The sequence below is a fragment of the Plecotus auritus genome (assembly GCF_963455305.1).
Source record: "Plecotus auritus genome assembly, chromosome: 1".
Taxonomy (NCBI): domain Eukaryota; kingdom Metazoa; phylum Chordata; class Mammalia; order Chiroptera; family Vespertilionidae; genus Plecotus; species Plecotus auritus.
This window is the reverse complement of record NC_137770.1, coordinates 159,809,345-159,825,263: the sequence shown is the minus strand read 5'-3', so window position 1 is coordinate 159,825,263 and position 15,919 is coordinate 159,809,345. Positions and strand designations below refer to the sequence as shown.

The window sequence follows — 15,919 nt, the reverse complement described above, 5'->3', positions numbered from 1 at the left end:
TTTGGGTTTTTGAGAACATTATGGAATTATATTTATCCTGCTTTTCAATCATTTGATATGGCTTGATCCTGTCTTTACAATTAGTTTATAAATGAGAATAGATACCTATATAATACCTGTGTTCTTAGCCATGTCATTTGAATTTTGGCTCTTAGGTAGTTGTAGACTAATTGATTAATTGGAAGAAGGTATACAATTGAGTATTGACAGTAAAGTGAGTCCAGAAAATGAAAAGTTTTGAAAATGTGTATTCAAAAATAGGCTGATTTGTATTGCAAATGTCTATATATATTGTGCAGCCACATTCCAAGTTAAGATTTTAAGATTACCACCTCTTAAATAATCTCTTAATTTTCTTTTATTTCTTAATAGTCTATACTAATCTGTTTCATTTTTTATACGTGACATATGAGTTTAAGAAGGCTCAATCATTTTGTTACTGAAACTAATGGTTTTCTGTTCTTTCTAAAGTTTTCAATATAGTCTTTGGTAACGGAACTCTATATTTTTTTATGTAATTGCTTTGGCATTCTCTTGTATTTCTTAAGATAGATTATTAGATCATATTTCCAATGATTGAGAAACTAGCAACTCAGTAATTAAATGACTTATGCTTATTTATTAACACAAACCCATTTGAACTCAATACAATATACTTTGTGTTCACCTTATTCATAGGTGATAAGAGCCATACTATTAACAAAGATAAAATGAAATTAGTATCAATAAATACATTAGATCATGAAGTGAATTTCATGTTTCCAAAACACCTGTGGGGCTAATGAGATGATTATAGACTTTGAGTCACTTAAAAACTGGACAGTGGTTGATGAATCTTACCCTCCCCACCATTTTCACACATTTTTCTTCTATTTGATGAATTGATAGTCCAGAGTTTTATTTTTTTTATCCTGTTTTTATTGTTATTATTTTTATTAAACAATATTATCCAGGACCCTTCAGTCCATAGGCCAACACTCAGTACATTCTATTAACTGATATAACTCCATCCAGTCTTTCATTACAGCAGTGAATTTTCAGGTTGTGCAAAGACATAAGTAATTTATATTCCAACACAACAATCACTTCTGGGTTAATAATTTTACAGTTTCCTATTACACGGCTGCATGTACTTACAGAGTTTTGGCACAAAGCCAATAAAATATGAAAATATCCTCATTCTAATGGTTATTGTGCCACTGGAGATGGGTGTCAGTGATGGGTATCCTCCTAAGTTCTGCAATCTGGGAATCAATCAAGGTGTCTCCCTCCTGGCTGCCTTGACCAAATTCATTATCACTAACACTGAGACCAGCACCAGTTTTTTAATGCAAATATCTAGTGATCATACTCCTGGTTCTCCTCATCAGCTGGCCATATCCTCCAGAGGAAGGGAATGTGGCACCATTTTTGCAGACTTGGCTTTAGGTCAGGACTGGCCTGACTGGCTTGTTGGAAAGATACTCTCTCCCAATCAGGTGGCACCTCCTCCATAGCACTGATTAGATTCTGGGTGGACTTGCTGATTTCCCCTCCATCAGGAGGCATTCCACTCCCAGGTCTGAAGAAAGCTGTGCTGGGTCCTTGGTGCCCATTCATTTTCACTGTGCCCTTGATTGGAATGGAACCCGGGACCCTTCATTTCCACTGTGTAGCTGGCCTTCATGGAGCAATAAGTCTGGTTGTGAAGAATGAAATAGACCACAAAAATGTCAAGTCCGCAGTTCCGAGCCCTCTGACCTCCAGTGCTGGGCAGGGGCATTGGGAGAACCAGAGATATACAGGGAGAAACTGGATTGTCTGGCATCAGGGCAGAAACTCTGGGGCTCCTTTCTCCCAGATGGAGTGCTTGCAGGAGTCATTGTTCCTGTGCTGGGACCTACCCCATCCCAGAGCTGACTGGCAGCCATATCTGAGTTTTCATCAGCATGGCTCACACTCAAGTATTTTTTTTAAACTAGAGGCCCGGTGCACAAAATTCATGCACAGGTAGGATCCCTAGGCCTGGCCGGTGATTAGGGCCAATCAGGGTCTTCAGGCTGCCGGCCAGGGCCTCCCTTCCCTGGCCGCCGGCTGGGGCCTTTTTTTGTTCCACGCTGCCCCTTGGTGGTCAGCGCACATTATAGTGAGTGATCAAACTCCTGGTCCCCTGGTTGAACTCACAAAGGGACAATTTGCATATTAGGCTTTTATATATATACTAGAGGCCCAGTGCACGAAATTTGTGCCTGGGGGAGAGGGGTGTCCCTCAGCCAAGGCTGCACCCTCTCCAATCTTGGACCCCTCAAGGGATGTCCGAATGGACTGGAATCGGGCCTAAACAGGCAGACATCCCTCTCACAATCCAGTACTGCTGGCTCCCAACTGCTCGCCTGCTTGCCTTCCTGATTGCCCCTAACCGCTTCTGCCTGCCAGCCTGATCACCCCTTAACCACTCCCCTGCCAGCCTGATTGATGCCTAACTGCTCCCCTGCCAGCCTGTCTGCCCCTAACTGCCCTCCCCTGCAGGCCTGGTCACCCCTAACTGCCCTCCCATGCAGGCCTGGGTCCCTCCCAACTGCCCTTCCCTGCAGACCCAGTCACCCCCAACTTCCCTCCTCTGCTGGCCGAGTCACCCCTAACTGCCCTCCCCAGCAGGCTTGATCACCCCCAACTGCCCTCCCTTGCAGGCCTGGTCCCTCCCAACTGCCCTCTCCTGCTGGCCATCTTGTGGTGGCCATCTTGTGTCCACATTGGGGCAGGATCTTTGACCACATGGGGGCAGCCATCTTGTATATTGGAATGATGGTCAATCTGCATATTACTCCTTTATTAGATAGGATAGAGGCCTGGTGCACGAGTGGGGGCCAGCTGGTTTGCCCTGAAGGGTGTCCCGGATCAGGGTGGGGGTTCCGTTGGGGTGTGGGGCAGCCTGGGCGAGGGGCCTGTGGTGGTTTGCAGGCCGGCCACGCCCCCCAGCAACCTAAGCAGAGTCTCTGGGATCTGGGACTTATTTATCTTCTACAATTGAAACTTTGTAGCCTGGAGTGGAGCCAAGCCTTCTGCTCACTCCGTGGCAGCAGCCATTTCCGCTGGGATTTATGTATCTCCTATAATTGAAACTTTGTAGCCTTAAGCAGAGGCCAAAGCAGGCCAGGGCTGCAGAAGCTTGGCTTCCTCCATCGCCGCAGGCAACCCTAGCCTCCTGCTCTCTCCAGCTCCGTGGCTGCCGCCATTTCTGTTGGGCTTTATTTATCTTCTATAATTGAAACTTTGTAGCATTGAGTGGAGGCCTGGGCCAGCAAGGGCAGGCGGAAAGCTTGGCTTCCTCCATTGCCAGGGAAACCCAAGCCTCCCTCCTGCTCTCTGTGGCTGCAGCCATCTTGGTTGGATTTGCATATTCCCTCCTGATTGGCTGGTGGGCGTGGCTGGTGGGTGTAGCGGAAGTACGGTCAATTTGCATATTACTCATTTATTAGATAGTATACAGATTGCCAGTGCGCGTCATGTGTACCAGACAGTCAGACGGACATATGGTTGGTCACTTAGCCTTTTATATATATAGATGTATCAGGGAGGTTAATAATTCATTCCAGACCTGCTACTATTAATTATAAAGGGGGCACAGTTAGCTTTTCTGTCTCTCTACCAACTTGCTACAGGGAATTGTTGCTTAGTGTTATGAACTTTGTCCTTCATGATAACCGCATTTAAGAAAGTCGAATTTATGTCCTGACAATACAAGTAAACCACTTAAGAATGTCAGTTTTCTGATTAAAGACAAGTGATGAGTAGGTAGATTTGATTATCTGCAGAGAGGAGAATTATCAGTAGACTAGTGGCCCGGTGCACGAAATTCGTGCACATCAAAAGGGGGACCCAGAGTCAAGTCCCTGCCCAACCACATGCACCTCAAAATCACGTGAGACCCAGACACCACCCCCCCCCCCCCGCAGCATTGGGCTAGATCCAGACCCTGCCAGTCCCACCCTTGTCAAGCCCCGCCAGGCAGGGGGCGTAGCCCAGGTCCCCTGTCCTGGCATCAGGCCTGGTAGGGGACATAGCCTGAGGTCCCCTGTCAAGCCCTGCCAGGTGGGGGATGCAGCCTGAGGTCTCCTGTCAAGCCCTACAGGGGCAGGGGAGGACATAGCCTCAGGTCCCTGCTGATTGCTTGTTAAGGCTCCTTGTGGGAACTTGGCTTCAGCTGTGGGTGCAGCCATTTTTGTGATGGAGTGATGGTCAATTAGCATATTCCCTCTATTAGAAAGGATAAGGAGATTTGCTACTGTGAAGATAGAGAGGAAATGTTTCAGTGCAGAAATTAAAGTTTTAAAAGGTAATGAAATCAATTAGCTCTTCTGAATACTCATGACTTTAAACTTTTTTATTCATATCAGTGCATATTATAATTAAATATCAACATGGTTAAAATCATCTCTATTTTGAACTTAGGTGGTTTCTCTAATCACTTATTAAAGGAAATAATTTAAGGAAGTATGTTATCATACTATAATATACAATTCAAACTTAGAAGTTCTTATGTTTACACTAGATTGTAAGCTCTCTGAGAGCAGGACTCTTGTTTTCTGCTGTTCATGTATTCCTTTAGCTGAGCAGGATGCCTGTGTGTGGTTCAGTACATGCATTTTTGAAGGGTGATTTCTTGTTAATATGCACATTCCTTAGGATTTCTTTCTTCCTCCGGTAATTACATTATAATAGATATGAGAGTAGAAAGAGACCTCATTCTGGTGGTAAAATTTTAATATAAAGTTTATGCAGCATATCAAGGTTTTTCTTGAATATATTGACTTAACCAATAATATGGCAAGGAATTAATTATATGAAATCAAATGCTATGGTTTTTTTCTTATTTTATATTGAAGCCAAAGGAGAAACTGCTTCACAGCTTCAATCAAAACTTTCATTATGTGGGCAAGAAGATGTTATTGGCATAAATACAGCTCAACCAGAAAACATCACAGTGGCTCAGAAAGCTCCAGCTGAGAATTCCATTGTTAACTGCGACTCCCAGGCCCTAAATCTGTTAGCTGATCTTGCATTAAGCGCTGCTACCTCTACCACACCACCATCTGAGCCCAGAAACCTTCCTTGCTCTTCTGAATTGCCACAAAGCAATGTTTTGCTTTCTAAAGAACATTCTCTGAGCAATACATCTGACCATGAATATCATAGAGGAGTTAAAAGTAGAAAAGGTAGAGTGTTACCTAAGCCCTCCTCTGATAAGAGTAATCTGACATCAGACTCAACTCTCAGCCAAGAGGAAGATAGCTTGGTTCCTGACAGTCAGACCCCTGTTGAAGCCCAGTCGGCACTTCCTGAGGAAACAATGGAAACTTCAGATGCAAGCCAAAGTTGTTCTGTTGCTGTGGAACATTCCTATGCCCTACTCCTTGCAGAACATTCAAAGAAGGTGCTACAGCAGAGAGGGTTACCAGGCCCTGCCTTCACCAAGAATGGCACAAAAGGCCCTGAAGCAGGAACCCCAGTGGGAAAAGTAATGCCATTTCGGCATCAGCTGAGCACCTCCCCTATTCAAAAGCTTCCTGAGGACCCAGTACTCAAGCGCAGGAGCAGATTGCTGTCTTCCAGCTTGAGAGACTTTCACTGCTCTCGTACTGTGTTCAGCTGTGACGGCTCTTTCAAGGTCACTTTCAAATGTGAAACAAACTATGTATTCAGCTTAGACAGCAAATATACCAACAACCCACTGGAGAAAACTGTACTAAGAGCATTACATGGGTAAGTAGAAGTGACACTTGATGAAATGGAGGTATATTTCCTATTGAAATAAGTATAATGAGCAGAGATACTTGTGCCAAACTGTGGGAAAGGAGAAAGCAGTATTTTATGTAAATCCAGTGATTCAATAATAATATCAAGCAGTTGTGTTTACTGATACCAAAGAATATGAGGCTGGTTGTGCCACCATCAGTGATCACATGGAGAACTTTTGCAAGGTAACTTTAGCCTCATGAATAGCTTGCCACTTTGAGGTGCTCCTTCATAAGCCTTTGCAGTCTTTGAATTATAACATTTAAGTGAGATCATAATGTAAAATAGTAAGATATAGAAGTAATGCTTTACAGACTGAATTCCAGAAGAAACATTCAAAGAATTACTTCTAGCTTGTAAAGCTGATCAGATTGCTATGAGTAAGCAGTTTTTCATGGGGTTGTTATATAAATCTTCCTCAAAAAGGGGTCAAGGCAGTAATACAAGTGGCAGAAAGTGTGGGCTTTGGAGTGTGGACTAATGTGGTGTTTTATCTGGGCTCTCCCACTTACTAGCTTCTGTGACCCAAAAGTTTCTGTGCTTCAGGACAGTGCTTCTCAATCTTTATTGTGTACACAATTCATGTAGGGATCTCACTGAACTTTTGACTCAGTCTATTTGGGATGGGACCTGATAATTTGTCTAACAAATTTCCAGGCGATGCCAACAGAGCATTAAATACTAGGTACATTCTGAGGTTGTTACATGCATTAGGGTTTTGCATGGTGTCTGGCACATGCTAATGAATAGACTAACAGCAGGAAGCATTAGCTGTATGAAATGATATTGTGCTACCTATTAGTGGAATATTTCATAAGTGAGTGACTAAATTGTGTCAGATTTGTTTCCTTGCTCGTTATGAGCTCACACTCATAAGAACATACATTGACTGGTATGTTCCCATGTATTTATGAGGGTTGTTTTCTTAGCCTTAATCCTATTTAACTGAAGCCTAGCTCGGTAGACCCTCTGACTCATTCCAATCCAGCTCTCTGCTATCCTTTTGCCTGGCAGTGGCCAGAACTGTTTTGTGTCACCCCTTTTGGTTTCAGGAGGTTTTCCAGAACTATAATCTGAAAATAGTATAGTTGCACTGAATTGCCCAGATATGTTTTAATTTTTAGACTTTCCCAACTATTAGAAGAGAGATGCAAAAGTAGAAATGAGTAAGCCAGATTTAGCATAGGCAGTTGCTAAAACCATTATCCACATAATAGGTATACTGTGTCCAAGAGAGTTTGCATGTTATCAAAGAAAAATCTATTGGGTGATCTGTTTTTATCATGTTTCTACCACTTATGGGTTTTGTGATTTGAAAGAAGTCACTTAAAGCTTTGATTTTCAGTTTTCCTCTCTGTCTCAGTAAATCAAGTAGATAAGGTTTATTGTAATTATTTGTTAAATCAGCTTCATTTTTTATCTTATTTATTGTCTCATGTCTGTGTAATTTTTTAAATAAAAATAAACTCAAAAATTAAGGTTAATGAAGGTTACTTGCTTATGTTAAGATAATAAAGTAATCATTTTCAATGACTTTTGTATGTTCTTTCTTTAAAATCTCAGGCCCTGGAACACTGATTTACCTGATAACGTGGAAGAAGTGAAGCTTTTACTTCATATGTGGGTGGCTTTGTTTTACAGCAATCAAAACAGAGTCATACGATCATCCCGAAAAGTAGTAGAACACAGCAACCCTGCCAAATATGTGTCTATCAATACCACAATAGAATCTTTTCAATTTAGTGAAATTGAGGAGTCCCCCAGTGTGGAAAGGTGTTCTGTAGGCCCTTTGTTGGAGACAGAGGAAGCTCCCAGAGGTCATAGTGCTGAAGTGTCCTTCCCTGACACTAATTCCTTGCTTCCTTTTATTAAACCACCACCTGCAAGAGGCTTGGAACTCTGGGTACAGAATGAACAGAAAGAAGTTTTTGTAAGAGAGGATCATGTAGATACGCCAGAAAAGCAGAATTTCATCTATTCTTGTAATAATGAGGTAAGTAAAGCTGAATACTACAAATTCTGGCATTTTTTAAGACGTTTTCTTCTTTATATATAAAATCACATTCAAAACAAATTCATTTCTTTTAGAAAAGTATATTCTTTAGCTTTGTAAGTCATTATAATGCCCAAAACTTAGTCTTCATAAGTATCACTCATTAGTTTGCAGGTGGAGCGTATCTATCATCCTGATTTGAAGAAACAGAAGTAAAAGATAATGGGGTTCAGATTATCTGAACAAGTGTATAATTATGTCACTTGTTTGTTGTATAATTTGGGACAAATTACCTGCTCTCTAAGCTTATTTTTCTTATAAAAAGAGGCGAATAATAAACATTATGTCTTACCCAGAATAGTGTTTTAAGGATCAGATGTGGTAATAGTAAGTAATAGAAATCTTTGATAAACATTAAAGTAAATTAAAATTATATTTGAAAAAAATACTGGAACAGAAAATAAAATGCCAGACCTCTCATGGGTCTGTAGGTAACTATTTATAAATAAAGGAAATACAGGCCAGATCATCAAATTTTAACTGGAGCAAAGAAGTTGTATATCAAGATTCTTAAGTAAATGGATTGACAAAAATGCCTGCCTTTTTAAACTTTCAGCCCAGTTTTATTTCAGAATAATTTTGCATGGTTTTGGTTACCTATAATGCCTGTCTTCACATGAGTAGGCAGTGTTTCTATACCTGGGATTACTTGGGGATTTGCAGGTACAGAGGTGAGCCTCAGGATCTGTGAATGTCTCCTGATGCTCATCTTCTTCATCATAATGAAGACTGATGTAGTGCTGTGGTCCAGATAATGGTCTGAGCCCTTGGCTTACGTTAACTCAGTTAATTATCACAAAACCCTATGAGTAAGAACCATTCCTTCCTGTCTTATAGATGAGAAAACTAAGGCATAGAGGAGTACAGAAACTGCCTGAAGTCATATAGTTAGCAAATTGTCAAGCCAGGATTCAAATCTAGACAGTCTAGATGTTTCTTAATGTCAAATTCTGTGTGCATATATGTGTGTTTATGTGTATACTTACATACATGAGTTTTATGTGTGTATATGATTTTTCTCCTGATGGGGTTCATAAATTTCATATGATTTTCAAAGATACATAAAATCCAGTTAAGAATTACTGCCTTAGAATAAGAAAATATTTATAGTTTAGTCAGGCTGATATATATATATGTACTACTAATAAAGTATTTTTTGTTGTGGTAATATATAATTAACTATCATCAGTACTAATTTTAGAAATTATCTTTTGTAAAAATAAAATAGAATATTAAGGAGGAAGTAATGGTATTAAAATTAATGATTTCTAAAAATTTCTATAGCATGTATTAAAATTTTCCATCATCTTCCTGGATACTGTGCCTTTACTTTGAAGGTGTGCACACAAATACTATACCACTCCTTTGTTCTACAAGTGGGCAAACTAGGACGCAAAAGAATTCCAGCACAGTGGGCATTAGAAACCAATAGCCATGTTGCTTTTAGTTGTGTGTTTAATTTTGCAGTTCTTTTAAATGATCACACTTTGCTTTAGAAACATTACACTTCACCTGTAGTCAAATATATATATATATATATATATATATATATATATATATATATATGTATGTGTATATATATATATCAGTCTAAACATATCAAGATTATCACAATTGCCTTTCCCTAAGACCTCAGGCATGATAAGGTTTGGGACTATGGTCAAAGATTAACAGCCACAGTGTGACTGGGTGGGAAAATTCTCAGAATAACTCCTACCATTAAGACTTTCCTGCCTGGCCAATAATGTACTCTTAAAACTCTGAGTCTCAGTTCCCACTCTGCCAGTTCCTCAGCTCTGTGTTTTCAGTTAAGACAGAGATGTTTTTAATGAGGTTTGAAACCCAGGTACTGGCTTTTAACATGATGTCACAAGACATGGAAGGAAGTCTGTGATCATAATGTTCCAAAAGTTAGAGATATATGGTTAATTGTGTGATCAGTCCATTTTACCATATTATGGATAAGACTATGTTTCAGCCTTTTAAAAAAAAAACAACAACCTGTTTATGAGGTTATCAAAATTATCCAGAAGTAATTCTCCTAATGTTTAACCCAGATCCACATTCACCATTAGTCCTTTTGGTTCAGTTTATTCATGCAAACTGCACTATGTTTTATTGTGCTCTGTTGAATAGGAGTTATTGTAATGAGAAAGAAATTACCTCCAGTTATAAGCAAAGAAGATAGCTGAAGAATAAGAGATTTTCAAGTCTTTCAATTGTCAGTGGGCTAGCCACTTTTCTTCCTAAAAGTCCTTTTTAAAAAATGGGCTGTGCAATAAATTTTGGAGATCTCATCTGTGTGTTTTATGTTTAAAGAAAACAAATTCCTATTTGTGGGGTATTTTAAAGCCTGTCTAAAAAGAGATGGATTTGTTTGATCTTTACACTGTCTTATTCTTACAGATTAGAAAATTCAAAAGAATAGATAAACTCAAATTAATCCTTGTCTATTCTGTTTAAAATGTTTAAAATAATCTGTTTGACTCTTGAGTTTGTTTTGTTTTTTTTACTTTTGTCATTTCAGATCATTGAGGGGAAATCCAAACAAGAGTCATCAGATAAAACAGAGACTTCTAATCTTATGCTTTCTAGCACTGGAAGTATCCAAACTAATGGACCTTCTATTCCTGGTGAAGACAAAACCTTTGAGCCACTTGATAGCACAAGAGTGACTTCTTTTGATACAGTCACACAAACCACATTCACCAAGACTTGTGATGGGATCAGCAATCAGTCAGTGATTTGTCAAAAATCTGTGTATAGCACCCTTGAAAGCAAAGTCGATAATTTCCATGCAACAATGCAAGCAAAAACAAGTGGTTTACAGGCCCTTATCGAGCATAGCAGCCCCCAAAACAAAGAATGTCAGCCTTCACAGGAAAAGAAAGGTGATATGGGGTATGTAATGATTAATCTGGAACCAGTTACTCTCACTTTTGAAAAAAATGCATGTATACCAATACAGGCAGAAATTGCAAATAGAGCTGATAAACCTACAGTCTTTAATAGGGAGTTGATTAAACAAGTATCACCTGCTACAACTCTTAGACTTCCTATATCCACATTTGAAAAGGTACAAACACAAGGTCTTAAGGACATTCTGTCTCTAGCAACGTCAGGAGAAAAAGGCACTAAGTACCTTTGTGCCTCCTCAGTAAGTGGAGAGACACTAGCTAATAATGAAATATGTTCATTACAGAAAGAGATTCCTGTTCCAGGCTCATCATCGCCATCTGATAATTCATTGGAAAAGGACACATTACCATTAGTTAAAAGTTCTAATTCTTCATTACCCAGAGAAGAAATGAAACTCTCTCAAGAACTTTTTCTGCAACCTAAGAGTCTCCTAAGCATATCTTCGGGAGAGATTTTGGAGCCATCACAGATTGAAGAAGCCTCACCATCAGCCTCTGCCATGTTGGGAAAAAATTACTCACTTAGCTGCATTCCATCAAGAAGTAATACATCAAATGGCTCTTTAGAATTAAAGAGTGACAAGAGTGGTCTAAACAGTGAAAATAGGAATTTTGAATCATTTAAGTCCGCATTTGCTAAACAAACCAGCCTATCTATAAATGGAGAGGAGGTAAGCCTAGAGTTAGAGGAAGATTCTGACATTGACCTAACTCTCACAATATCACCACCTACAAGTCCCAGAGAAGAAATGCCAGCTGGTGAAACAGAGCAACATCAGGAGGCCCCATCATCAAATTTAGAACTCCAGGATATAGATGAAGACATAATTAAGCCACAAGAGGTGACTTTCATAGAAAACAGAGAAGTGAATTCTGCTAAATATACTTCTGCCCTTGAGCTCACAGAGGAAGTTAATGTTACCTCAGACTTTCCCTTTGGTTCTTTAATTGAAGAAGTGTCACCAGCTTCTAGCCCTGACCCCCAGATACCAGTTGAAGAAACACAACCTTCTCGGGATGTGTCTCTGTGTAGTTTAAAACATCCTGATGCACAGAGTGGGAAAAGCGACAAATTCTCCCACATTGAGTCAGTAGATTTGGCCATAACAGAAAAAGAAAATTCTTTTGGTCCTATCCATCCAATGGGACAAAATAACCTAGCTCGGGTACGACAAATACAACTTCCTGCTGAAATGCCTCTACTATTAAATAATCACCCAGGAAGAAAAGATAGGGATTTAAACCTTCTGGGTAAAGTAACTAAGGAAATTGTCCCAAGTGAACATGATGAGGATTTCTTTTTCTCAGAAAAGATGCCATGCTGCAATACAGAATTAAACCAGCCTGCCTCAACTGGCAGTTACAGAGCTGACTTCAAGACTTCTCTAGAAAAATTGGTAACGTCAGGAAATCCATTGCAGCCGATTAGTATAGAGAACAGAAATTCGAGCTTAAATCATCTTGCCTTGGAGACCAGTGAGCCTCCATTTAGTCCTAGAAAGATTTTGGAAAATAAGTCTTTGGTTGATACATTTATTTCTACGAATAGTCCAAGTGATATAGTGAATGTATTGTTAAATCAGCAGACTAGCCCGCAAAGCAGTGATTTGAAGATAAATGAAGGCAATTGCATGCAAGTTCAATCCTTGAACTCTGACTCAGTTGATGGAGCTGATAATACACAGGCACACATGCACTCAGAGATCCCCAACCTTGCTTTTTCCTCAAGTGGTGCTACCATAACCCATTTTACAAGACCCATAAACATAGAGACAGGATTTCAAACACAGGAAATATCAGTAGTCAGAATGGCCAGTTTGCTTAAGAATAGTGAAACTGAAACTGAATTACATGAAAACAACATAGACCTAGGAGGTGTTGACTCTGAATCAAACACCACATCTCCAGAAGGCAAACAGAAAACCATCCATATGCTGCAAGATATGTCAACATGCAAAACAAAAGATCCGTTGAATAAAGGACTTTTCCCCATGTATCTATTTGCTGATTCTCACCAAAACACAGCAGTCACCAGTGAAAATGTCAATAAAGAGCCTTCTGCCTTTTTTGTTCCCAAATCTTGTGCTCCTCTTATTTGTGGAGTCTCTAAAGAGCAGGTGGAAAATAAAAGCTCTGGTCAGGGGCTCAGAACTGAGGAGGACTCTGAAACCCTGGGGGGAGACATGGATATTAGTGTGAATTCTGACTTCCATTATGAACCACTTTCCGGAGACTCTGATCAAGATTCTTTTGGTGACTGCAGAAATCTCAAATTAGACTTGGAGAGTTCCTGCACTTTGCGATGTAGTCACAAGAAAGAAGGTGCTTTGAAAGATGGTTATGACTCTTTCCTGAGCCTAAACAATAGTGATAATGACGATTGGGCCTACTCTAACCATGTTCCAGAGTTGGAGACCAGCATACCTCCCCGAAACTGGTTTGATGGATTAAAGAAAGATGATAAGTGTGTGCCATGTTACATCCAAATCAGAGATCTCCAGGGTATCCCCAGGACTTACACTAATTTTACTATAACTAAAGAGGTCAAAGATACCAAGAGAACTTTGCACCGCCTGAGGAGGCAGCCCAATTTCACTCCTAAACATGGCTTGCTAAGCTCCTGGACAAATACTTGGCAAATAGCAGATAACCTTACTCAGAACACTTTAGATCTGGAATATCTGCGTTTCCAACAGAAACTAAAGCAAATTATAAAGAAGAATGGGGATTCCCAGCTTTCTCCATCTTCCACCAATGACTTTTTGAAGGAACCACCTCTCCAAATTGCCTCTGAAGCTTTCCCTTTGCCAAAAATATCTGAATCCTCAGTTCTCCATCCTCCATCCCGGAGCAAAAGTACCCTCTTGGTAACAATCATGCACTCAGACTCCAGGCCACAGGGCCAGCACCCAAGACACCACAGGTCCAGCAATTTAGACAGTTCTTCCTTTTGGAAGGAAAGATGTGATCGCAGGAGAAATCATCTTACAAATTCTGAAAGAAATCAGACTGTTTCTTTCCACCTCAACAAACTGAAATATAACAGTACTTTGAAGGAATCCCGGAATGATATCTCCCTTATTCTCAATGAATATGCGGAATTCAACAAGGTGATGATGAATGGCAATCAAGTCAGTTTCCGAGATAAAGAGTCAAATGTTGGTTCTGGAGAAGCCACATCTCAAGAGATGTATTCATCCTCCCCAAGAAGGTCAGCCTCCTATGAAGACATGATTACAGACTTGTGTAGCAGTTTGCACGTCAAACTAAAAAGTGTCGTGAAAGAGGCGTGCAAAAGCACCTTTCTGTTTTACCTCGTTGAGACAGAGGACAAGTCATTCTTTGTGAGAACAAAGGTAAGGTGACAGATTTTTTCTTATAGATTATATTATTTTGATTGCTGTCTAATTTTAGCTTAAAATAATAAATTTAGCATGCTTGGCTTCAGAAAGAGATGATATATGAAGTGGTATTTGAGTTTCACAGCTCAGTTTTTATCTGCATACCAAATGTTATGCTACAAGGATCTATCTGCCTTTGGTACTATATTTGAAGATATGTATGATGTTCCAGAATTAATGGAATGCCTAATTTTCACAAAAAGTTACCAGTATAGACATACTCAAATTCAAATGTAAATACAAATATGTTCTTAAGGTAAAATTCAGATGTTTAAAAATTACTGTATTAACCCTAGCTGGTTTGGCTCAGTGAATAGAGCATCAACCTGTGGACTAAAAGGTCCTGGGTTCAATTCCAGTCAAGAGCATGTGCCCAGATTGTGGGCTCGATACCCAGTAGGGGGCGTGCAGGAGGCAGCCAATCAGTGATTCTCATCATTGATGTTTCTATCTCTCTCTCTCTCCCCCTTCCTCTCTGAAATCAATAAAATATAATTTAAAATGAAACTACTTTATTAATATGGATTATTGAGAGGGACCTCTTTTGGTTTTAGATGTATTTTTTTTTATTGAATAGTAGGATAACTGATGTTCTGGTAAGAACATAATCCTTAATTTTAAATGATGTAACCATGGTAAAATTCTAACTTCACAGGAGCCAGAATCTGTCTCCATTTACCATGAGCTTCCTCATTTTATCCCCTCAGAATTTCTCTTACATTTTTAGAAAATACAGTATTCTCTCTTTTGTTTTAACTTTTAAAGTATAATTTCAAATTCATATGAAGGTTGCAGAAACATTAACATTTCTGAACCCAGATACCTCACTATTTACATTTTACCCAGATGCCCCACTGTTAACATTTCTGAACCATTTGAAAATATGTTGCAGATACAATGTCCCATTACCTCTTAATACATATGTATTACCTTCATATGAGACTGCTGCACTAAGGCAGCAACTTGTGTATATTACCCAACAAAAAGGATAGTTTTGTATGATCACGGCACAACCCTAAAAATCAGGACCTGAGCACTAATGCACTGTGCTAGTTCAGTCCACAGAGCCCATCTTAAGTTCAGCATCATATTGTCTTTGCTTATCATGTCTCTGTTTTTGTCAGATTCCTATTGCTCAGTAAAACTTTGACTTTTTAGGCCTCAATTTAAAGGACTTCAGATTTAATGGACAAAATTTCCATGTCATATGTGAAAAATAAAACCTTGTTAATTCTAAAATGCTTTTAACCAAAATTTGCTTATAATTAACAGGTTATATTTTGTTGTTAACTCACTGTTATTTTTAACAAATTTTAGTAAATAGGCCGTATGTTGGAAAAAACACTAGTAATTTCACCAACATAATTATTACATATCTACAACTAAAGTCTACATATTTAAGTTAGAGTCACCATAAACAATGTTGAGAGAATGATTAGCACATGATCACACTGAATCTCTCGAGGTGATTGGTTCTGTTTTCTCAGGTGTGACTTAATACTGTCTGGTGTTCTGATGTGTGCTAAGCCACGCCCCAGCAATGCAGATTTGTTTACTCATGGTGACTGGTGAATACATGCATTTACTAAACCTATTCAGGATAAATTTAAAATTACAGTATAGAAAATTTCTGTGAAATTAAATTTTTCATACATATTTCATTTTAATTACACAAACATGTGTAATAAGTAAAAACAAGTAAACTAATTTGTCAATTTTTTAAAATACACATTCGGAAATCCTGCTTTATTATATAATCGACTTTCAGCTGT

The 15,919-nt window shown here is 39.2% G+C and overlaps 1 protein-coding gene across 4 annotated transcripts in view; it reads left to right on the top strand.

Moving 5' to 3' along the window:
- Positions 1-15,919, top strand: part of TASOR2 (transcription activation suppressor family member 2) — a 104,300-nt gene that overhangs the window by 76,310 nt on the left and 12,071 nt on the right. For all 4 annotated transcript variants that reach the window (XM_080669709.1, XM_080669708.1, XM_080669711.1 and 1 more), the window contains 3 exons: positions 4,866-5,742; positions 7,339-7,768; positions 10,356-14,102. In XM_080669709.1, coding sequence (XP_080525835.1) covers positions 4,866-5,742; positions 7,339-7,768; positions 10,356-14,102 — 5,054 coding nt within the window. The remainder of the gene's footprint in view (positions 1-4,865; positions 5,743-7,338; positions 7,769-10,355; positions 14,103-15,919) is intronic.